At 39.6% G+C, this 22929-nt stretch overlaps 6 protein-coding genes across 6 annotated transcripts; 3 read left to right on the top strand and 3 right to left on the bottom strand.

The window, feature by feature from the left end:
- Positions 1–4267: 4267 nt before the first annotated feature.
- On the top strand, positions 4268–5204 carry Cbr-srh-194 (the record flags this gene model as incomplete). The annotated part of the gene is made up of 3 exons (XM_045240826.1): positions 4268–4454; positions 4502–4692; positions 4749–5204. The coding sequence occupies 3 exons, from the start codon at positions 4268–4270 to the stop codon at positions 5202–5204; spliced, it is 834 nt and encodes a 277-aa protein (XP_045094264.1).
- A 2117-nt stretch (positions 5205–7321) lies between these two features.
- CBG10381 lies at positions 7322–7854 on the top strand (the record flags this gene model as incomplete). Its single annotated transcript, XM_045240825.1, has 3 exons — positions 7322–7361; positions 7404–7685; positions 7730–7854. The coding sequence occupies 3 exons, from the start codon at positions 7322–7324 to the stop codon at positions 7852–7854; spliced, it is 447 nt and encodes a 148-aa protein (XP_045100800.1).
- Positions 7855–8484: 630 nt separating this feature from the next.
- CBG10380 lies at positions 8485–9081 on the top strand (the record flags this gene model as incomplete). The annotated part of the gene is made up of 3 exons (XM_002635686.2): positions 8485–8673; positions 8722–8931; positions 8986–9081. 3 exons carry the CDS (start codon positions 8485–8487, stop codon positions 9079–9081), a joined length of 495 nt encoding a protein of 164 aa, XP_002635732.2.
- A 678-nt stretch (positions 9082–9759) lies between these two features.
- Cbr-srt-19 lies at positions 9760–11524 on the bottom strand (the record flags this gene model as incomplete). The annotated part of the gene is made up of 4 exons (XM_002635685.1): positions 9760–9877; positions 9925–10058; positions 10117–10683; positions 11354–11524. Coding segments are annotated over 4 exons (990 nt in total), but the record flags the coding sequence as incomplete, so codon positions are not given.
- Positions 11525–15125: 3601 nt separating this feature from the next.
- CBG26950 lies at positions 15126–17561 on the bottom strand (the record flags this gene model as incomplete). Its single annotated transcript, XM_045240824.1, has 1 exon — positions 15126–17561. One exon carries the CDS (start codon positions 17559–17561, stop codon positions 15126–15128), a length of 2436 nt encoding a protein of 811 aa, XP_045099036.1.
- A 3841-nt stretch (positions 17562–21402) lies between these two features.
- Positions 21403–22565, bottom strand: CBG10375 (the record flags this gene model as incomplete). The annotated part of the gene is made up of 3 exons (XM_045240823.1): positions 21403–21912; positions 21959–22149; positions 22238–22565. The coding sequence occupies 3 exons, from the start codon at positions 22563–22565 to the stop codon at positions 21403–21405; spliced, it is 1029 nt and encodes a 342-aa protein (XP_045094263.1).
- Between the last annotated feature and the right edge of the window lie 364 nt (positions 22566–22929).

Here is a 22929-nt window from a genome sequence, read left to right as displayed (position 1 = left end):
CTGATTTAAATAATAGTGATATTATGATAAATAATTTATCGGTTGACTAATTTCAAATATCTTTCCTAGAAATCAAGATAATTGAGCTCAAAGTTGACGTATTGGGTGGGTTTCTGTTAGAGGGAATACGGTATGACGGTTGGAAACCATTCTCACAAACGCATAGCTCAGCTAGTAGCGTTCTGGTACTTTGCATTTCCTGCTCACGAGTTCAATTCCTTATATTCGAAAATTAGAAAAACATATTTGGCTCTGTTCAAATTCAAAGATCCCATCCATGTTTAGAGGACCCAAAAACTGGACTAGGGTTAACATTTTCTTCCGATTTTCGCTTAAACAGGAAATAATGAGTGCTACGCCGCTACCAGCTCAGCTACGCGGTTGAAAACCGTGGGCTCAAATGGCAAATCCAACGTAAGATTACTTCCACGTACTTTTTGCTGCAATCCAAGATTAATATTTCCTCTGAGCTTATCGTTTTGAGAGTCATAGTGTTTTGGTTGTAGGAACTTTATGGGGGAATCCTTTGGTACACTCGTTTTCTGTGCTCAATCTTTTAAAGGACTATTTTTTGGGTCTGTTTTGGTATATCCTATAGCTTTATGGGCCCCCAAACTAGAACTGGAACACAATGCCAATTTTTTAAAATGATGTTCCAATCTGACCAATACACAAATTTTTAATTCGCCAGAAAAAACTAAAAGAAGGGGATAGAGGAAATTTCCAGGAGTTTCTTGTTGTTACGGTAGGCATTTTGACGTGACGGTATACAAAGATTGGTCACCGTATCTCAGCTGGTAGAGGTGCGGCACCTCCAACGTTTGTCCCACAAGTTCAGCTCTTTGAAATGGAACGAAATTTTTAGAAAAATATTTATTAGGTCCACCCACCTCTAAACCCCGATTATTTTACAGACGATACAAAGCCAGCCTTAAATGTCTTGCAATGCTTATCAAAACCCGTACAAACAAAACGCTATGACTCTGAAATAGATAATCTTGAAGTAAATATCAATCACGGATTACAACACAAAGTATGGGGAAGTAATCTTTCGTCGGATTTGGACATAAAACAACATTCAAAATAGCTTTTGTAATCTGAAACGCCTATTTTTTAGTTTCAGATCATTGATTTATCGTCATCTGTGTTTTTGACTCATTCCATACTTCCCGCTGGTGCATAATCTGTCAGACAGTTGGATAATGCACGGATCGCTACCAATCAGATTAGTTTCCGGTTGTTTTCCTGGTTAAAAAAGAACCAAAGCTGAAAATAACTTCGCGTCACTGCTGAATACTTCAAGCACATATAAATACGCCGAGAATGTAGTTCACTTCCTTATCAAACAATCTGAATGAAAATTTTTTTCTACTTTTTTATTTTTTGCTCTCTTGCTATGCATGTTAAATGCTACGATGTGAAGGACTATGCAATTATTCGAAACAATGCCCTGAAAAATAAAATCGCGCTGGAAAATATTCTGGGACCCCGTAATCCAAAAAAATGTAAACAGTGGTACATAAAGGTGTCAGTTGTAAGAAATGCGTTTGTTTGGTTTTTAATGTATGATTTTATTTTTAGAGCCATCGCATCGGAGGAAGCATTGTTCTGGGATGAGGTCAAACGCATAATTTCCAAAATTTTAAATTCTTGAAATACGGATATAATCCACTGACAAAAAGTTGTTTTAACAATGTTGGTCATACTTTTGTTTAAAAGATATTACAGACATAAGGTACAATAAAAATGATAATTTTCATGAAGTTTTGATCTCATAGAAGTATTCAAATTTAAATTAAATTACACTCATTCTGCTAGTGAAAGTGCAGCCCTGCTACTAGTGGAGCCAGACGGTCGCCGCCAGCTGGAAGCATACTGTAGAAGCCCACCCAACCGAAAGATATCAAAAAATTTTCAACTGATAAAATGTTGATGGTATTATGATAAATCATTTATCAGTTGAAAAATGTTGATGTCTCTTAAAGGAACCGAGATAATTGAGCTCAATGTAGCCGGTTGGATACTTTTGATCTCAAAAAACCCAAAAAAATTTTCCTCCCCACCTGTTGTCAATTTTCCCCAATGTCTTGGGACACTGACTACTTGAAAACGCTATAACCCAGAGTCCCCCGATTTTCCCCATAAAATCCCTCTGGATTATCCGTTTTAATCGGGTCATATTCATTCCCCTTCTTATCACACTCCGTTCACTAATCACAATCAATTGTTTCGTTCACTAACTTAAATATAATTTGAATAAGCGCCAATACGTGCCGCGACACGCGTCGCGCCGCTCGGCATTGGCGCCGACATGAGCGGCGCATTCCGCGCACGCTCACAGACGAATTGTTCGTATCAGGGAGACGGGTATCTCCCTTTTTTGACCGCTATGCGGTCCCTTTCTACTTTTATTATAGTTTCAGACTATTTCCTACGTTTGGCAGTGTTATGGTTTTGCTAGCAACAGTTTTTGAGGGCAGCAAGGTTTCCTCCGGTAGCTCCCAGGAGGTTTTAGTCCTACACCTTTACCTCTTTTCTGTATCGCTTTCTTTTACCCATTCCTATTGTCTTTGCTGTTTATTCGATCCTCTTCCCTTCAATAAATTGGGATTCGAATAGCTTGCGTACTGTTATGCACTTGCACCGCTTATCTTACACATTGGGGGGGGGGGGGGGGTTGGGGGGTCTTTTACAGGTAAACAAGTCTCTCTGGTCAGGACGTTGGATCGGTCTCGGCTGACCTCGGATCCGCTGTCAACACCACCTTTCTTTAATCGTATCAATTCCTTAGCGTTGCGTGCTTGTGTTTATGTTTCCTTCAATATATATTTCTTCCAAATGAACCTGAAAACCCTCATAGAGTTCTTTTTTTGGGTTCTATATTCTAATTTTCAACTCGCCAGAAACGATGAAAAAAGTCAAGTACTATTTATTAAATTTGCATGTTTGGACAGTTTTATTAGATTATTCGAGTAGTATAGCGACGATACCGATGATCCTTTTTCCGGAATTCGCTGGATATCCTCTTGGATTTGTTCGATTATTCGACGTAAAGTATTATGTGTTTTCAATAGTAGTTTCTTTAAATTTCATGGGTTGTGAGTGGGAGGGTATTAAGTGATGACGTCAAATGAAATTCCAGGTATGCTGGTGGCTATAACTGCAATTTTCGAAAATAAATTTCACACAATTTGCACTTTTTCAAAGCCCGTTATTTGGTCGAAATTTAGAAGGCCTTGGTTAATAAGTCATTTTCTATTCTTTTTTTTCCTTTGTACTTCATTCGGGTTTTTCCTACCGGACCAATAAAAATCTAGGGTCCAAATTCTTCAGAGATTACCTGCTCTGAAGTCTTCTTTTTCGTATTTTCTATCATCCGAACTTTATCAAATCTCCTAAAAACTAGCAAAATGTCTCGAAAAACGTATCAATTGCAAACGCAATTTTTCGTGACTCTAGTCATACAAATTACATTACCCTTGATCACATTGGTAATTCCATTTGTGTACTCTTGGATATCAATTCTTTGGAGGTATTATAATCAAGGTCTTATGAATACTGCGGTAATCTTTACCACTATTCATGGATTATCCTCGACGATTGCGATGGTTTTGGTGCATCGACCATATCGAGAAACGTTGATTTATTTTCTTTGTTTAGAGGATTTTCTGAATTCACAAAAACGACCATTGGTTAGGAGGAGTGTAGTGGTATTATCAGATGTGATTCAAATTTAAACACTCCTCGGTTAAAAAAAAGGTTGTCGTTGCTACGGCGTGGCACTTATAGCCCATTGCTCACAAGTTCAATTCATAAGCTCAAAACAATTCTCGAAACTTTGTTCTTGTAAGCCCCCCACGAGAAAATGAACTTGTCTTCCCAATGTTGGAGACGTCGCTGCTGAACTACGGTGACACCAACTTGGCGGCTGACCCAGAGATGTCTAGTAATACTGTCTGATTCGAGTTTGATTTTTTATTGCAAATGAAAAACCAAAGTTTTCTGACCACCTAATCCAGGTAGCACTAAAATTCAATTAATCACCAAACCTCCAGAAATTCAATTTCCAGCTGTCATAGTTTTTTTTTCCGGTCGGTAAAACATTTTGCATGACTTTTCTTTCATTATGTCTTCTCCATGTATCCCCGATATCGGTCCCTTTGATTCCCCGGAACTTCTAGCCAACACCCTCCACCTAATCACTATTATTTCCACCCCTGTCCACATTTTCGGCTTATATTGTGTTCTCTTCAAAACCCCAAGTCATATGAAATCCGTGAAGTTCCCCTTGGTCAATTTGCATATATGGATCGTTTTGTTTGATTATTATCTGGGCTGTCTTGGTGTCCCACTTTTGTTGTTCCCAGCTCTGGCAGGTATTCCAATGGGCCTACTACGATACCTCGAAGTTCCCGCTCTGTGGATAACAATGGGTATAGTGTTGATAATGTCCTGTTAGTTTATTTTTTAATTTGAAGCTTAAACATCTGAAAATTTTCAGATGTCGTGTGCTCTATAACTGCCGTGTTTGAAAACCGGTTCCACGTCGTTTGTAACTTTTCTGGAAAGTCACATTGGAACTTTTTACGACGACCATGGCTAGCATTTCACTATATAGGAGTAATTCTTGCTATCATAAGTTTTGCATATATGGTACCAGATCAGAAACCTGCAAAAGAACGGGTGTTTCAAGTTGGTGTATCTGAGAAAAATCCTTTTCCTTTGAAAAATGTGTTTCATTAATCCAGAAGCTTCCATGCCTATCAGATTACATTTATAAAGGCGAAGTTTTCGTTGTCACTGAAACCGGAGCCTATCACCTTTTCATGTTTGTATTCTACGTATTTCTTACAATTCTCGAAGTTTCGATTTTTGCATATTTCTTAATCTGGTACTCCACCCAACAACTTCGGACTAAATCTGTGTCCAGGCGGACTTTTACAATTCAAAAGAAGTTTTTCATAGCGTTGGTCATTCAAATGAGTGTCCCATTGGTTTTCATTTTGCTACCAGTGTTCTATGCTTGGGTTTCATTCTTTTGGTACTATTATAATCAATCTTTAACAAATTTCTGTGTAGTTCTAGCCTCTTTACATGGAATCATCTCGACTTTGGTCATGATTTTTGTTCATCATCCGTATCGAAAAGTTTTGTTAGAGCGGGCTTCAAAGATAAATTTAGTGCATTATGTTACTGAAAAATAAATTATGTAAATTTTTGAAAAAAACATGTTTTTGAGACAACGACCAAAGGACAAAGTTTCAGGTGTTTTTTGGGCTAATTTTTTTCGTAGAACCAAATTTTCTCTAGCTGGTCATTCCAGAAAGTTCTCTTTTGTGCCAGCATTCATGAATGTCGTGCAGCAATGGTGAGATCAAAAAATGGTAAGATCAAGAGATCAAAAATAGTTTGCTTGTACTGTTTTCAATGAAAGATCTTTAAAACTCATTTCGTTTGTAGTTTCCATCAGTTTTCGAGCTAACATTTTTATTCAAGAAGAAGAAGAAGATCGAAAATCAAAAATTGCTTGAGCTAATATCATGCTTTCGGCAGGTGTGGGAACATTTTTTTCATGGCTCAGTGGTTCAAAAATTATCAAGTCGTCCAGAAGAAGTCACAGAGTTTGGTAATATACGATTTCTGAATTCCCCATTGAAAACTACTGTGAAAAAACCATCGAACATTGTCACGGTGGTCCAAATAAGAAAACTTTCAATGAAGGATGCAATTTTTGATTCTTGGGCGTTTCGAAGGAGAATATCGCTGATGATATAGCCGGAGAGATAACAAAGGGTTTGGAGGAATGTCTAAAAACATAAATTGTATACCATAATTCGAAAAAAAATCCGAAAAAAAATTTCCAACACGTTTCTATGTACCTGCTTTAAAAAGTTCCATTCCTTCACTGTGGTTTTTTCGGGTCCATTTTTCCTCTTTCTCCGGAACCATTGAACTTTCGAAAGTGTCACGATATTGATAAAAAATCCTAAAAGAATCAAGCCTGTATTCTTAGCTGTGTCCAAATATTTGTAATAAAACACACAGGCTGGCTCGGCCAAGTTATTAAAAAATGACAAAGTGGTTGGCTCGTAATTCGGACAACAATAAACTGTAACAAGATTGAGATTGAGAATTTCTTTCCAAATATAACTTACAAACAAAATTAACGGTTACAATATAGGCGGATGTGATGGTTACCAGAACGACCACATAAAGTTTTGTGAGCCTTTCAGAGAAAATTTTTTGATAGGAAAACGGTAAAAAAACCGCTACAAATCGATTGATGGTAATTAGAGCATGTAAATTAAGTGATATTTCAAAAGTGATGCACAATAAGAATGCAGCGAGGTGAGAATTGAAAACGAGGAAGTCGGGAGTCCTGAAAATCAGGATTTCCGGTTTCAGGTAATTCTAAATGCCAAAACTCACAACACTGCCATAGGTGTTACGTAGAACAAATAAGTACCAACATATAAAACATCAGATATAGATTTCGCAAAAGTCACTATCAAAAAAGGCGCAGAATACTGACAATTTTGATGAGTAATTGCCCAGATAATGAAGATGTTTAGAATTGTACCAAAGAAATAGACAGGCACACCAACGAGTCCAAGAAGGAACATTCTTGTTTAATGACTAGAAAATATAACTTTCTCGAGAAGTTTCTGAATATTTCCGCTTGGATAGTAGTCAAAAATCGACATGTTTTCTCACGAGTTCTAACGTTTTTGGGTTATCTGCACCGTGACAACACTAGAAACTTTTTTCGTGGGAAAAATATTATAGTTGCAATTTGGGAACGAAAATAATTAAGAGTGCAATTTGACCAAAATTATCTTGCTTCCTGTTAGCGATATCGAGAAATGTTTAACTGACAAAAAGTTTTTGAGATTATGATGAACATTTTTTTCAGTCGACAACTTTTTGAAATGATCAAAATTATCTCAAACATGACAGTGAGGGGCTCTACTATTACAGGTTTTACGCTCTCTGTGTTTTCGATTTGGCATTAAATATTCCTTCGACTTTATTTCTCAGCTTTCCCGCAATCCGCCTAACTTCTCTTTATCTCTCAAACGATTCTGATTTGTTTTCACTATCATTTTCTCACGCTATCAACACGCTAATGATGTCAAGTGGTCTATAGTATTATCACTCAACGAATCAAATCGCCGAATTCCATGGAACAGTTTGTAGATAACATTTGACTAGAGAAAAGCTTGACCATAACACAAATACTATTGAGCGATCAGATTAGCCAATAAACATGGTATAAAAAAGGAAATCTAGTGATGTAGAAACAACATTCAAACCATTCAAAATGATGAGAATCTTCCTGATCGCAGTAATTGCAGTTCTTGGTGAATTTGGGCTTAATTCCATTTAAAAACGCAATATTTCAGCTATCTCCGCCCATGATCACCATCATGGAGGTGGAGGAAGTGACCATCATTCAAGTAGTGATAGTGGACATCACCATCACCATGGCGGAGGAGGTGGAGATCATCATCACCATCATCATCACCTCGTGTCTGATTACAGTAACTCCAATTCTGACTCCAGTAGCTCTGGAAGCTCAGGCGGAATTGGATTAGGACGACTCTTGTTTGGAGGACTATTCAGACGACGAAACTACTACCCAAGCTACTACGGCTATGGAAACTATAACCGAGGATACTGTAGAGGTAAAATAATATTCCAAAATCCTCATTTTCGTTTTTCATTTCAGTTGCTCAATTTGTCGACTACGTTGGACAGACACCCCGCTACTACTGTGACTGTCCACCATATCCTCCAAATTATCAATGGAACCAGTGTGTGCCAATGGCGAACTATGCATATGGAAAGAAATGATTTTATCTCATTCTGAAGACAAAGCAATTTGCATATTGCTCAGATTATTTGACATGACATAATTGTTTTTACAATTTACCTGAAAATACATTTATTTCGAGGATTGTCTTGCCCCGCCTAACAGTATTTAAAACTTCAAAACTCGATTATCTTTCAAACCAAATGTCATCTTATTTTCTAAATATCAGTTGACGCGCCTCCGGCGTTCCAAACATGTGGCTGGTGCGCCTTCCGCGCGATTTGATCTAGTTTTTTAACTATAATATTATTCAAATCTCGAAATTTCGTTAAAGTGCGCTCTAAGAAGTTGAACTTGGGAGCCCATAGTTAAAGGTCCCGCGCTGCTACCAACTGAGCTACCGTGGCCAACAACTCGGGTAAGGGTTCTAGGCTGAGCTATACAGTCATCGCCGGCGCTGGGCCGACCGATGGAGACTCAAAAAAACTATTTTTTACACCCCAAAGTCTACTTTCTATTATTTGCTCCGTTACCTAGATGTTCTAACAGTTCCTTACTTGTTTGCCATAACTAATGTTTTCTCAATGATGAAACCCGCCTCCCATAGGTCAACAAGCATTTTGTTTAAATGACGCCTAAAGGTTCAGAAAATTCAGAACTCTTCAAAAGCCATGCTCCTTCATCTTTCTTCTCTGTTAATATTTACAATTTCATTGGCCAACTGCCAAACCTGCAGTTTTTCCAAATCCGCTGTAAATGCTAGCTGGACAGTTGCTCAAAATGGAACTCTCCAAATTTCGTATCAAAATAATGGGATTTCTAATAACCAGTGGACAGCGATAGGATTTGGGCCGGATATGGTAAGTCTCTAAAAATGTTTGACAATTATAATCCTAAAAATGTTTCAGTACAACCAACAAGTCATAGTTCTGATGGTCCAAAACAATCAAGTCTCCATTCGCACTGGAAGCACTTCAGGTCACGCTCCGCCCACTTTCAGCAGTCAGAATAGCGCTAATTTGCAAAACGTGAATTATTCTGGGACCACTATAAATGCAACGACTTCCGTTCCATTGAATTTTAACGGTGTTAATTTGGGAGGGTGCCAAACTTGGAATGTAAGTTTTTTAAATGGAATAAGTTCATTTTGCCCCTCAAATGAAAATTTTTAGTTCGTTCAAACCGGACCACTCAGCAATGGACAAATGGAACCCCATACTTCACGGCCCAACCAAGTGAATAACGTTTGTGCTTCGCAATGTGTATGAATAAAGTTGTGTTACTGTTTTTTTGCAGTTTTGAATTGGCAAAAAAAGTTGAGCGAGAGCAAGATCTTGGAACAGTAAACATGATCAATGAGACAGTTTACCTACTTCCAAAAGTAATATTTACTTGCTCATTGGAACAAAATCTTGGTCACTTTGAACTACTAAATTTTTTGGAACTTCATAGGACGGCAGATTTAATTTTTTAGATAAGACTATTTCCAAGTGACAACCTTCCCTCGAATAGTAAGTTTCATTTTTAGGAATTTCAGACAAATGAGTCAACCCCCCGCTAACTTTCAATTACTCGAAGCGCTATGATTCTGACTGGAAATTGTCTGAAAGTCACATCACTTTTTCAAAAAATCAATTGTGACATTTTTCAGAAGATTTGAAGTTCAAGTATCAGCTCAAACTTTAAGAACATAAACATGTTATTTCAATTAAAATACTCAATTTTTTTCATTTTTTTACTTTATTGTGTGAAAGTCACATCACTTTTTTCAAATATTTATTTTGTGACATTTGCAACAAATTGAAAAGATCAGCTCAAACTTTGAGAGCCTAAACATGGCATTTCAATATTTAAACCAAAAAAAACAATTTCAGATCACTTTACATTTCAAGAAAACAACAGTTCAAACTTAGAGCCTAAACATGACAGTTCAATTACTATTGCTGTTCATTGATATTATTATTGAAACTCTCCGCCCGTACAAATACGCTTTCGGACAAACCATTTTCATCACCGACTTCCTGATTGTTTTGTTGAGTGTCAAATACACAATACACACGGAACCTAGAAAACTTGATTATAAATATAAGTCTTTAATCTTTGTTTTAGTCATACCGCTACTCGTTTGCCAAGCAATCTGACTGACTAAAATTAGATATGGCGGTGCGGCGATAAACTGCATATAAGCGTATAGGACAGAAGCGATGGTGTGGAAAATGCAGAAGAAGAAAGATTGGAGAAGGATCTGAAAAAAATCTGAAACGTTTTTAACACTCTCTTCTTGTTTTTTTAATTACCACAACTTTTCTAGTGTTTGAGTTGTTTGAAGTGCTACCATCTCCTGCTTTAAATCCAAGATACGAAAGGAATCCATAAAATGCCAGTGTACAAATCGCCATGAGAATGTTGTTATAGGTGTGGGGAAGGTTTACATAGAATTCTGGATTCTTCCCAACCATTGGGTCAAAGAACCATGACATATAAGTCGGTGTGAATATCACTGGTTTAGTCAGAAGTCCGGCACCAACTCCATACACAAAAAAAGCCCCTAGGAATATGTAAATTCTCGCACCATCGAAATATTTCTTAATATTCATTTGCATACTCAAGTCACAAATTCGAATGACAGCCAAAGCCATACTAGCGATACAGCAACCCATCCAAGAGCCCAATGCGACACCACCAAGGCATGCTATGATCCTGGGATAGTCACAAAATGGAATACCATAAAAGCCAAGAATCCCTGTGGAAATTGAATGAATGAAAATTGAGGAAATGTCGTAGATGGCTAAAACGAGCATGGTTTTGTAGGCAGGAGTTTTGAGCAGTGGGCTGAACACGATAGCGAAGAAACATGGGATGTAGAGGAGCTAAAAAAATTCGATTAGTCTTAAACGTTTGGTCTCATATATCAATTATGGGATAGTGGCCAGTTATTGATTAGATTTTGCTCTCTCTACATGTATGAAAAATATTTTGGTCGGGGAAAACTTTTGATCGCTTTCACTTTCTCTATTTTTAGGTGTTAAATGCAAGGTGAAGAATCAAAAAAGGATTAATCGAGTTCCAAGAGTACGGTAAACCTAAGGCTAATCGAGGCCAGCCGCAGTCGGCCGTGACTCAGACCGTGAGTAAATTGCCGTAGACCCATCAAACCATTCTCTCAAAAATTGAAAATAACCACTAGGGCCGCTAGGTCACCGTATTCTAATTTCAAAAGTATCCTAGTCAAATTGTTGCGACCGGCCGTGGCACAGGTTTGCCGTTACTCATTTAAAGATGAGTCTTATACGTTCCCTCGAGCTTAATTATCTCGGTTCCTACAGAAGATATTGAACATTTTTCAATTGTTAAAATGTTTTTCATAAAATTTCCAACATTTGTTTAGTTGACGGCTTTTTGTTACCTTTTCTAGGAACAGAGATAACTGAGCTCAAAATTCAAATTCAAAATTCAAACTTCAAATTATATTGAAGCATCTACAGTAATCCTATCGAATGTGTGCTTCGCGTTAACCATATCACTAACCCAGTAACTCACCAACATGACAACACCGGAAGTGAAAAACCATATTCCCCAATAAGGTCTTCTAACACTTGGTGGTCGTTCGCTGACGTTTGCAGGACATCCATAATAATTGGGATCCAATTCAAAACCATTGAGAATCATATTGGTTAAGGTTAAATTGAAATCGGGAATAATTTTATCCATTTTTGAAAGCAACTAGTTTACATAGGACTAGACTAACACTTTCAGAATGTGTTAGCCAGTTAGGAGAAAATGGGCGGAGCTTGAATGTGTGGTTTGTGTGTCTCTGATTGAGAAAGATTAAATTCGCGGCAAACAATTTACTACCGCAAAATAAAAATCCCTGGCTTCATATTTTAATTTTAACAAGATAACCCATCAAAAGAGCGTGGTGCATTCTGAAGTGTCTTCTGGAACAACGCATATTGGTCAGCAGCGCACGTTTCGTTGCCGTTTTCGAGTTCCCAATCGTTCTCATCTCTGATGTTACCAGCGTTCCAAACGCTTGTAACGATTCTCTGAAGAAAAAAAAATGAGCGGGTTTTTCGAAAAACTCGATTTACCTCCAAATTTGCCATTTTTATTGACTTCACTTCTTTTTGTATCTTAACCACTGGTACCAATAACTTGTAGTCTAGAAGTGGGCTGTTTGCCTTTGTCCCCTTACCACCAAACTGGGCAATGTGAGTCAAATTTCCCAAGCACGAAAGATCAACGAGGGTTGAATTTCGGACCAATAGACTTCCATAGATAATTTTCAACGAGTTTACAATTTTGGTATCGAAATCTGGTCCTATCTGAAAACATATTTGAAAGAGGGGAGGCAGGAGATTTTTTGGAGAGTTACGGTATGCATTTATGACGGCGTACCGGCTATCGCAGCGCTTTCATATATAACACCAGTTGGCTTGTGCCAGCTCAGCTGGTAGCGGCACGACACCTTTAACGGTAGGCTCACAAGCGTTGCTGAGCTACGCGGTCGCAATGACCACCAGTGTAAAAGGATGTGGTATTTGAGCCTCAACTGTTTTCCTGTTTCCCTATCAATTATTCAATTACCTCAAGATTCCCAATCAGTTCTTCACAACCGACTTCAGGCGTTGTGCAAGTTTTCATATTGTCACCAGTTGGTTGGCAAATTTCAGAATTCACATAAAACTTCTCAATCCTATTGTTCATCACAAACACCTTCATTTCTTCTGTGGTCATACAAAAGTCATCGTTATTGGTCGACATACTTATAACTGGTTCGTACGGGGGCGTTTGGCAATCGACCGTCTGAAAAATACGTGCGTATTTCAGAAGGAAGAATAGCTCCCACCTGAAGCTTGGGCAGATTCAAAACCATCATTTCCTTGTTTCCAGAAACTTCAAATTTATGAGTTAGGACGGTTGTCAAATTAACCATTCCTAATTCTGTCATGATTTCATTGCTGTGAATCTCCACTGGCGATGTACCTGAAATTGTTGATGATGACGTAGTTTTGTTTGTAGATTCTAAGTCTTTACTAATAGCTTCAATGCGCCTCAAATTTTTTAGAAATTTGACATTCTTGAACCACGTGTCCACAATTTTCAATCCTCCAACTAAAACTTCCAAGTTTTCAAACGCTTCAGCCAAATCTTCGTACTTCAAAATCGGCAACCCTTCGATTTTCAAAAATGAACAAACTTTTGTGCATTTTGGAAATGAGCCAATATTCCTTTGTGTTAGTTCTCCTGGCTCAAATATACATTCAGGGTCTTGAAATTGTGGTTTCATTGGGATATTTACTATATTCAAAGCTAGCTCACCACAATCCTGGAATATTGAGCAACCAGATTTTAATACTAGGAATGAAAACAGTAAAAGTGTAAAAATCATAATTGATTACCAAAAAATTGTTCTCTACACATGTGAGTGGAGGTCGCCAGTGAGAGGTGGAACCAGGGGGATTGAAAAAATCGCAAATCTGAATGAGGCATGAGAACAGATCTTTTGAAAAATGATACTTTTGAAAATATTTATTTTCAATCAGTACCAGACCGGAGAGTGCAAAAAATTCCGATGATGGCTATTGTGTCTGATATGACCTTGGCAGGCCGTGCAGCTACCGTAGCTCGGCTGGTAGCGGCCCGCCACCTCCAACGGCGAATCTTTCTTGAAAAATCGGCCCACCACATGGCGCTAAAGCTTATTCCGTATAATCGAGGCTTTTGAGCCGACATTATGGAGGGAAAAAGGATTTATACAGAGCTTATTCTAGTAATAAGAGAATGTTTCCAGTCACTCTGCCAATTATTTCCGATGTTTTATTTATTATAAGATTCATCCAGGACGGGACCAATGATCTCGTTCAGCGACAAACAAGATTAGGGGAGATTTGGAAAAGATTGATGACATTCTTTAAAAACAATGCTTTGCAAATAAAATTTCGAATTTCTGACGATCATCCATGTTCAGAAAAATTGGGATTTACACGGAATTTTGAGGAATTAGAATTCAGGGGAACAATGAACAAAAAATCAGAAAATTGGAATTGGTCCTTTGGTTCGGTTTGGAAATTCTGAAGTTTTCCAATTCCGCTCGAAAATTAAAACTTGAAATTCAGAACTTGTAATTCTTCACCGCCGACCTCGAACAATGTTTCGATCCTGCTTATGTTTTTTTTTGTGTTTTGAAACGGCTTCTATTTCCGCCCGTGCTTTCGCAAATCATTTTCACCTGTATGGTTTTGAATGGACTTCATCACACAATTTCAACAGACCGTATGATACAATTAAAACTCAGATATTCTTGTTGTAACAATAAGAAAAAAATGTCTAGTTTATCAACAGTCAAGGTAGAGACAAAGATATTGGCTTCGTAAATCCACATAGGACAAAGATATTGGCTTCGTAAATGTATTGAGGTAAGCATAGTTTCTAGAAAAAAAACCTGATTTAGTTCCATTTCATTCTGACAAACAGTACCGCGAAAACAATTCTTATTTTCCTGATCAGGTGCCAAGAAACCAAATGACAGTGCTAAACAACCATGAACAACGTGATAAAGGAGAATCCCGACTCTACGCCAACGTTTCCAGTAAGGCTTCCAGGCGAATTTGCATACTGTATAAAAACGGCTTTCAAAAATTGTAACAATTGAGGCGACCATATCTGTTGACAGTGGATCCGAGGTCAGTCGAGACCGATCCAACGTCCTAACCAGAGAGACTTGTTTACCTGTAAAAGACCCCAAAACCCCCCAATGTGTAAGATAAGCGGTGCAAGTGCATAACAGTACACAAGCTATTCAAATCCCAATTTATTGAAGGGAAGAGGATTGAATAAACGGCAAAGACAATAGGAATGGGTTAAAGAAAGCGATACAGAAAAGAGGTAAAGGTGTAGGACTAAAACCTCCTGGGAGCTACCGGAGGAAACCTTGCTGCCCTCAAAAACTGTTGCTAGCAAAACCATAACACTGCCAAACGTAGGAAATAGTCTGAAACTATAATAAAAGTAGAAAGGGACCGCATAGCGGTCAGAAAAGGGGAGATACCCGTCTCCCTGATACGAACAATTCGTCTGTGAGCGTGCGCGGAATGCGCCGCTCATCTCGGCGCCAATGCCGAGCGGCGCGACGCGTGTCGCGGCACGTGTTTGCGCTTATTCAAATTATATTTAAGTTAGTGAACGAAACAATTGATTGTGATTGGTGAACGGAGTGTGATAAGAAGGGGAATGAATATGACCCGATTAAAACGGATAATCCAGAGGGATTTTATGGGGGAAAATCGGGAGACTCTGGGTTATAGCGTTTTCAAGTTGTCAGTGTCCCAAGATAATGGGGAAAATTGACAACATTGGGGGGCCGGGCCCCAGACGAAGAGACTACTGTAGCATGGACATAGTTGATGTAAGGTGCTTTCGCTTTCCTTGGTAGGTACTCTCTTGTCCTTGTATCAGGTACATTATTTTTACCGTAGTCCATAATCTGCTTTGCTGTTGCATTTGGGTCTCTGTATTCTCCGTCTGCTGGCTCCGTGTCCAGATGCTGGGTGTCATAATTGATTTCCTCTTCGGGATCACGTTCTCCGATAGTTGGGAGGTTACCAGCACTTGGCACAAAGTTTTGCTTGGAATCTTTGAATCGCTTTGGAGCGTACTCAGCTTGTGGAATATCGAAGGTTGCAGGTAGTGGTGGATTCGGGATAGACTTGTATCCGGGATCCTCATCTGTATTCTCATTGTCTGGAGTACATTCTTGGGATTCCACTGATTCGATTTCCAACGGGATGAGATGACAAACGGATCTTTCGTAAAGTTTTCCTTTGCATTTCACTACTGCGGTTCTGATTCCTACTTTCGAGTGAAAGATCTTTGTGATGATTCCCAATGGCCACTTGTGGCATCTGACTAGATTTGTATTGATCAAAACAACTTGTCCCACTTTTGGCTTCAGAGTCGAGCATTTTTTGTTTTTGTGTTTCGATTCTCTTAGATGCAGGAGGTACCCTAGCGCCCAACTTTCCCAGAGTTTTTCTTCGACTGCATCTATTTTTTGTAGATGCTCCCTTGTTCTGTTTTCCGTTGTAGATCGTTTAGGATCAAAGGGAATCTCGTTGGTGGGTAGTTCAAGGAGAACTCCTGGGAGTTGGAAATCGATGGGCCTGAGAGCTACCATATCATCTGTGTTTCTCATATGTGGGGTTAGTGGACGGCTGTTGATCATGGTTTCTGTACCAGCTAGGACACATCGGAGCGAGTGGAAGTCGAGGAGAGTCTTTCCGAGCTCTTTCTGGAGCTGATGCTTGACAAGTCCGACAATCCGTTCGTACACTCCGCCCTGCCACGGGGACAGGGGGGTGATGTCGATGAAGTCAATCTCGCGGTCAGCCAAGAAACTCGTTAGGGATTCTGACGGCTCGTGAGTACGGATGTCTTCGTTGATGAGCTTTTCGCCGAGACGGAAAGTCGCGGCATTATCCGAGTAGATCACTTTTGGAGTACCGGATCTGGAAAAAACGATTCTCAATGCTTCCATGTATCTTTCAGTGGTTCCATCTGGAACGAGTTCGAGTCGAGCTCCTCGTGTAACCAAGCATGTATAGACTAGTACATAGCAGCTTCCGATTGATCCATCTTCTTTGATATACTGGATTGGACCTAGATAGTCTAATCCGGCTTTTTCGAATGGAAATGATGGCTCTGTTCGTAGGGCTGGGAGTATCTGACAGTTGGGGTAAGCGTAAGGCTTTCCAGTGACTTTTTTGCGTTTCGTACATTCGGAGATGACTTTGTTGATAATGGATTTTGGGTTACAGATGTAGTACCTCGTACGTAATGCACTGAACAGGTATCCCGCTGGGAGGTGTCCGTTGATTTCGTGGGCTTCCCTTACGAGCATGAATGCAATTTTGTGATCTTTGTGAATCATGATTGGGGTGTGTGTCTCTGCTGGGAGTACACTTGATTTCACATGTGATTTGAATCGGATTAAGCCGTCTTCGTCCTTGAAGGTACGTATGTCAGATGGGAATGAGAGACCTTGTTCGTCGGCTTCAATGTAGTGCTGTTGGATGGTGAATGTTCTTGCCATCTTTCTCCTCAGAGTCGGCTGATCTTCTGACTCGTTTGTGAATTTTTTCATCACGAACGATTCCCATTGATGGTTTGGGAAGGCTTTGCAGACTGCTAGAAGAGTTTTGTGAACAATTGTGACAAGTTTTCTCATGCTATTGGTTCTATAGAACGGAACGATGGAGGTTAGTTTTTCTTCTGTATTTACCAACATGATCGTTTCAGCTTTGGGCGGATCCGGTTTCGGGATTCGTGATCTTTTTCTCTTTTGAGTAACCGGATCGACAATCTCTTGAAATACTAGATCGTGGAATTCTTTCACATTAGTGATTGATCCTTCGATCTTGTTTGGCCATTCTTCTCTTCCGTCTAATAGGAACTTGGGACCATGTGGCCATTGCTGATTTTCATTGTATTCGGTAGTGGTGAGTCCGCGAGTAGCGGCGTCGGCTGGGTTGAACTCAGTCGGACAGTGTAGTAAAGCTACTTCGGTTCCTGTCTTCTCGATCCAAGATTTATTGATATGATAATCGTTTACCCTGTTGGATACATATGGGCGAGTTGTATGTTCTTTTAGGATCCAGAAGAATGAGATCGAACTGTCTGTCAAGAAACAGATTTCCACTACTGGTATTGGGATTTCTTTCTTTGCAGCAATAGCTAGGTTGGTTCCCATGATGATAGCTGTGAGCTCCATTTTTGGGATGGTTAAGTTTTCATTGTTAGCTGGTTTGATCTTGTTCTTGCTGCATAGGAGACTGACTACTGGAGGTCCGGATTCATAAGTGTAGTGAGTATACACACAGGCAGCCATCATGTCCAGAGAGGCGTCTGAGAAGACCATCAGTCTGAGTTTGGAGTTACCGTAGTTTGTGGTGACTTGTCTTGGTACTGTGATGGCTGAATGACGGATTCCTTCCTGGATTTTTCTGTATATTCTGAGCAGTTTTTCTGTCAGTGGATCGTTCCAGTTCAGGTTGTCAGTCCAGCATAGTTGCATTAGACGTTTCAGAGCTACAAGAATTGGAGTGGTTATACCCGTTGGATCAAACGTTTCAGCTAGTCTGGAGGCTACTTGTCTTTTGGTGGGGTGATGCTCTTCTAGAGACGCAATCTTGATTGTCCAAAGATCGAAGAGTTGTCAAATCCCATGAATATCCCAAGATCTTGATGGTTGTGTCTTCGGCTCTATCCTTCTCGGGAATTCTCTTCATCTCCTCAGCATCGTTCACGGCGAACTCTCTTAGGTTCATTGACATGTCTTCGAAGATTTTCTTCGATGCTTTGACAAAATATCTGATTTTTCGTTGGAATATCTGATTTTTCGTTTGTGTAGTACAATGCATTGTCAACATAGATATTCTCCTTTGTCATTTCATTCAGTACATGTGGATTAGTTGGAGGAAGAGTAGAATGGTAGCATTGAGAAGGAATGGGCTCGATGCTAGACCAAATGGGATTTTCTTGAAATGTAGAATCTGGATGTTGTCTGGAGTTACCGGTTTCGTGATATCTTTAAGCCATAGAAAGCGAGTTACATCTCTGAATTCTTCTTTCATTTGTACTTGGTGGAAGGCTTTTTCGATATCAGCGAGAATGATATAGAGGAACAATCTCGCACGTAGCAGGATTCCGAAGATCGATTGGAGAATGCAAGGTCCGGGAAAAACGCAATCATTCAGTGATAGCTCGTATCTTTTGTGGCTAGAAGCGTCGTATACGATGCGGACTTTCGTTGTTGCCGATGACATTTTGATCACGGCTCGGTGAGGGATGTAGTAGACTACATATCCTTTTTTCTTTGCGTTCTGTTCCATATCTTTTGTGACAACATCGACGATTCCTTTTGACAGCTGTTCTTTGATAATATCGTCATACGTCGATAACAAGTTATTGCCCTTTTTGAGAGTTACAATCAGACTTCCAAGTCTCTTGATGGCAATTTCAAGGTTTGGTGCCAACCTTTTTTCATTCCCGTTAAATGGCAGAGCCACTTCGAGGATTCCTTCTTTGTTGAATTTGGCATTAGCTTTGAACTCTTCCAATAAGTCTCGTGACTCTTTGAGAGTTACCGGATCCATTTCGGGAGCCCGAATGCCGATATTCTCCAGTCGCCACATTTGAGCTACCTCTTTTATCAATTTTGTCAATGGATCTTCTGGATCCGTAGTGTCAAGGATCGTCATCACTATACTTTGTGAATCCGATGGTTTTAGAGCTACATCATCAATAGTATTGGTTGTGATGAGCTGTCCCAGGTTGGGAGTTGGATAGAATATTAGTCCGAAGGGGGTGATCTCAAGAAGTCTACCGGATGGTAGTATGGCTCTTCTTGTTGTTTTTTGTGACTGAATCCATGAGATGATATCATTCCCCATGATCATGTCAATATTCTTATCTGATCTGAGGCTGTTATCCTTCTGATCTTCGAAGCTAATATTTTTATTTTTCAGGTATTGGACATCTTCTTTTGACAGGGTAGGAAATTGGAATTTGGTAGGTGGTAGTTGGGGAGATCCCGCTACTTTGAAGCTGAACGTTTTGTTCCGGGTAGTACTGATTGGTAACTTGTAGACGTTTGACGGAATGGTTACTGTAGATCCAAAGACAGCTACGTTTAGTGTTGTAGATCCCAATAGTTCCAACTGAATTTTTTCGGCTGCTCGATGATCGATGAGAGATAGTGATGCTCCGGAGTCTACGAGGGCTCGGAGGCTTTCTCCGTTTGGAGTGTATAAGCAAATGAAAGGAAGTTTGTAATCATCGTCATATTCAGCTGTAGCCGAGTGGTTAATGTGATGCTTGTCTTCAGATAGGAATTTTAGGAACGTTTTGGTATCGACGGCTTTTTCTCTATAGTTAACCTTGGAAGGACGAGCAGAGGGCTCGGAATTATCAGAGTAGGGAGATACCGATTGATTATTATTAGTAGAACAACGAGAGTTTTGGTTAGAATAACAAGGGTGATTTAGAGATAATGTTGTGGGTACTGTAAGGGGTGGCACGTGGAGCGATGTTGTTGATCCCGCGCTTTCCTTCCAAGAGAGTTTATTGGTTGTTTTGTTGTTGGGCACGAAAAAACTGTTTCTTCGTGTTGTTCTCTTGGGTGACAATCGGACCAGCGAGTTGCGTGTAGTTCTGGATTTGTCGGTAGAACTCCTTTCTTGGACAAGCGTCCATGAAGTGGAATCCTCTACAGTAGCCGCACATGAAGGTGCTGATGCATTGATCAATGGAATGATCTTTGGAGTTACAGAGTTGGCACAGTCCGCGTTTCAACGCTCTCTCTCTGAACTCGGGGCTCGTCAATGGGCATCTGATGGCGTTGTGAAGACCGTCGCACGTGTTACAGGTGCTTCTGATTTCTGGAGCTGGGAACGGGAACGTATCTGATGATAGACAAGATGATAGACAAGGAGTATCTGATGATAGACAAGTTTGGTCCATCAAATCCTGGGGCGTGAATTCCTGGTAGGATACGTCCGGATTCGTCCCTGTATTGATTCGCGTGCTGACTGGCAACGTACTGTGGGGTTCTAGTGCTCTTATTATCTCTTGTGTTGTTCTGACTGTTGTCCTTTCTGTATTGTTGGAACTTTGGGTTCTTTGGTCTCTCCTGGATGTTATGACTCTGGTAATTCTGTTGTTGATGGTTGCTGCTGTTGTATCTTGGTGGATACGGACTCTGATGATTCGTTAGAAAGACTGCTCCGTGAACTGCTGGGATCTCGTTGATTCCAGTGTTTGGTCTTGAGCAGATGAACGTATTCTTCTTCTTGAGCGTTTTGATAGCGTCTACCACTGCATCGTGGACCATTTCGAATGTGAGTGAGCTTGAGTCTTTTTTCATCACTGGCATGATTCTGTCGATTATGGACTCTGGAAGTTTTTGGCAAAACGGTGTGATGGTCCTTTCATCGTTGACGTTGAGGTTTTGTTCCTCGAGTAGGTTCACAAGTGTTCTGTGAGCTTGCAAATCGAGAATCATGCGTTTGCAGTCGGTCTGATGAAATGGGAGGTTGACGAGCCTCTCGTGAAGAGCCATACGGTCTTCAGTCTCTCCATAGACTTGCTCGAGTTCGAAAAGGGTAAGATTGATGGCTTTTCTGGTGTTGTCCAATCTTTGCATGCACTTTGCAGCTGGTCCGCTGATATGTTTCTCAAGTTGGATGTATTTTTCATCATCGGATAGTGTGGGATTTTTGATGAATAACGAGTAATACTTGACGAAACTAAGGTTTCGAATTCGGACGGCAAGAGAAATCGGGTAACTGGGGAGGTGATGGCATTCCATAGCGGAACGGTTGTAAAGAAAAAGTCAGAAGAGCAGGGATGTAAAACAACTAAATTCATAGGGCGACGAGGGGAGGAAGAATATTTGACATGTGCACTTAGGTTGGGAAAGTAGGCGGCGCCATTTAAAAATTCTAGGGTACAAGAAATTTCTGGGGTACAAAAATTCTGGGGTACAATTTCGAATTCACCTGCTCTAAAAAGGATATTAAAAATTAAAAAAATCAAGTTGCAATAACTCCAACAGAAACGGCGTGATTAAACCGGGCAAATCTTCTAGTAGAATTCTCGTTGGATCTCGTTGACGCCTTCTTCGAGAAGAAACTAAATAATGCTTCTCGATAAGGGCGATGCACTAATGTCATGACCATCGAAGACAGAAACCCATGTATGGAAAATAAACATACTGTGAAATGGTTAAGCGACTGATCGTAATAGTCCACCAAAATTGAAATCCATAAATAAATACCAGGTAGTGCGAACGTGCAAACAGGAATTAATATTTGAATTCCTAAAGATATGAGAAATGATTTCTGAAGTTGAAAAGTCTTTTGGGACATGGTTCGGCTTTTTAGTTGAACTACTGCATTCCACATCAGAAGAATTGAGAATGAGAAAACCATGACAAAGGCAGAAATGAGAATCGCCACCAACGAGAACAAATGGTAAGTATAGTCTTCACATAGGACGTAGATATTGGCTTCATAAATGTATTGAGGTAGGCGTGGGAGTTTCTGGAAATAATCTGATTCAGTTTCATTTCATTGTGACAAATAGTACCGCGAAAACACTTCTTATTGCTGTTTCCTGATCAGGTGCCAAGAAAACGAATGGTATTACTAAACAACTATAAACAACGTGGTAAATGGTGATCCCGACTTTGCGCCAACGTTTCCAGTAAGGCTTCCAAGCAAATTGGCAAACTGTATAAAAACGGCTTTCAAAAATTGTAACAATTGAGACGACCATATCTAAAATTATATTTGTAGCCAGTAATTAAAAAAATAAAAGCATCTTTTCAATTAACGTTATATAATTTCACTATTCATTATTCCTCACTTGCAAAAAAAAAGAAAATCATTGTAATCTGGAACCAATACGGTACATGAAACCAACTGAACACCCCCAGAGTATAAACAGCGAAATGAGGTAATAGCAAAAATGGAATGGTTAGAGTACTTAACGAATAATCAAACAAAACAACCCAGATATGCAAATTCAGCAGATACAGTTTCGCAGATTTCATAGCTATCGGAGTTTTCCATATAATACAGTAGAATCCGAATAGATGAATCGGTGTGGAGATAATTGTATTGATGTGGAGAACCAATGATAAAAATTCCGGAGAGTCAAAGTATCCGGCATGAGAGATGCGTGTAGAATTCATGAGTCTTATTGATTTGAGCACATTGACTAGCTTTATTTCACACAATGACTAGCTTTATTTCACCTGTCTAATTTTTGGTTTTTTTTGCCTTAAGATGGATCTTGATGTTAACANAGAAACATTGTTAAGTCTCTTCTCCAATAAAATGTCAGCAAGATCCGAAGAAAATTCTGTCAGAAGATTTGCCCGTTGTAAAGCGCCTTTTCTGTTGGAGTTATTGCAAGTTGATTTTTGATAAATTCTATATTATATTTTTTTGTCCTCTTTAGAACAGGTGGATTTGAAATTCTGTTGACACTGAATCTCTAGGTGGGAGTGAGATGCTACGGAAGAATGAGCATCAAACTGATTATTTTCAAACAGA

This window comes from Caenorhabditis briggsae (assembly GCF_000004555.2).
Source record: "Caenorhabditis briggsae AF16 supercontig from assembly CB4, cb25.fpc2310b, whole genome shotgun sequence".
NCBI lineage: Eukaryota > Metazoa > Nematoda > Chromadorea > Rhabditida > Rhabditidae > Caenorhabditis > Caenorhabditis briggsae.
This window is presented reverse-complemented; position numbering and strand designations above follow the sequence as displayed.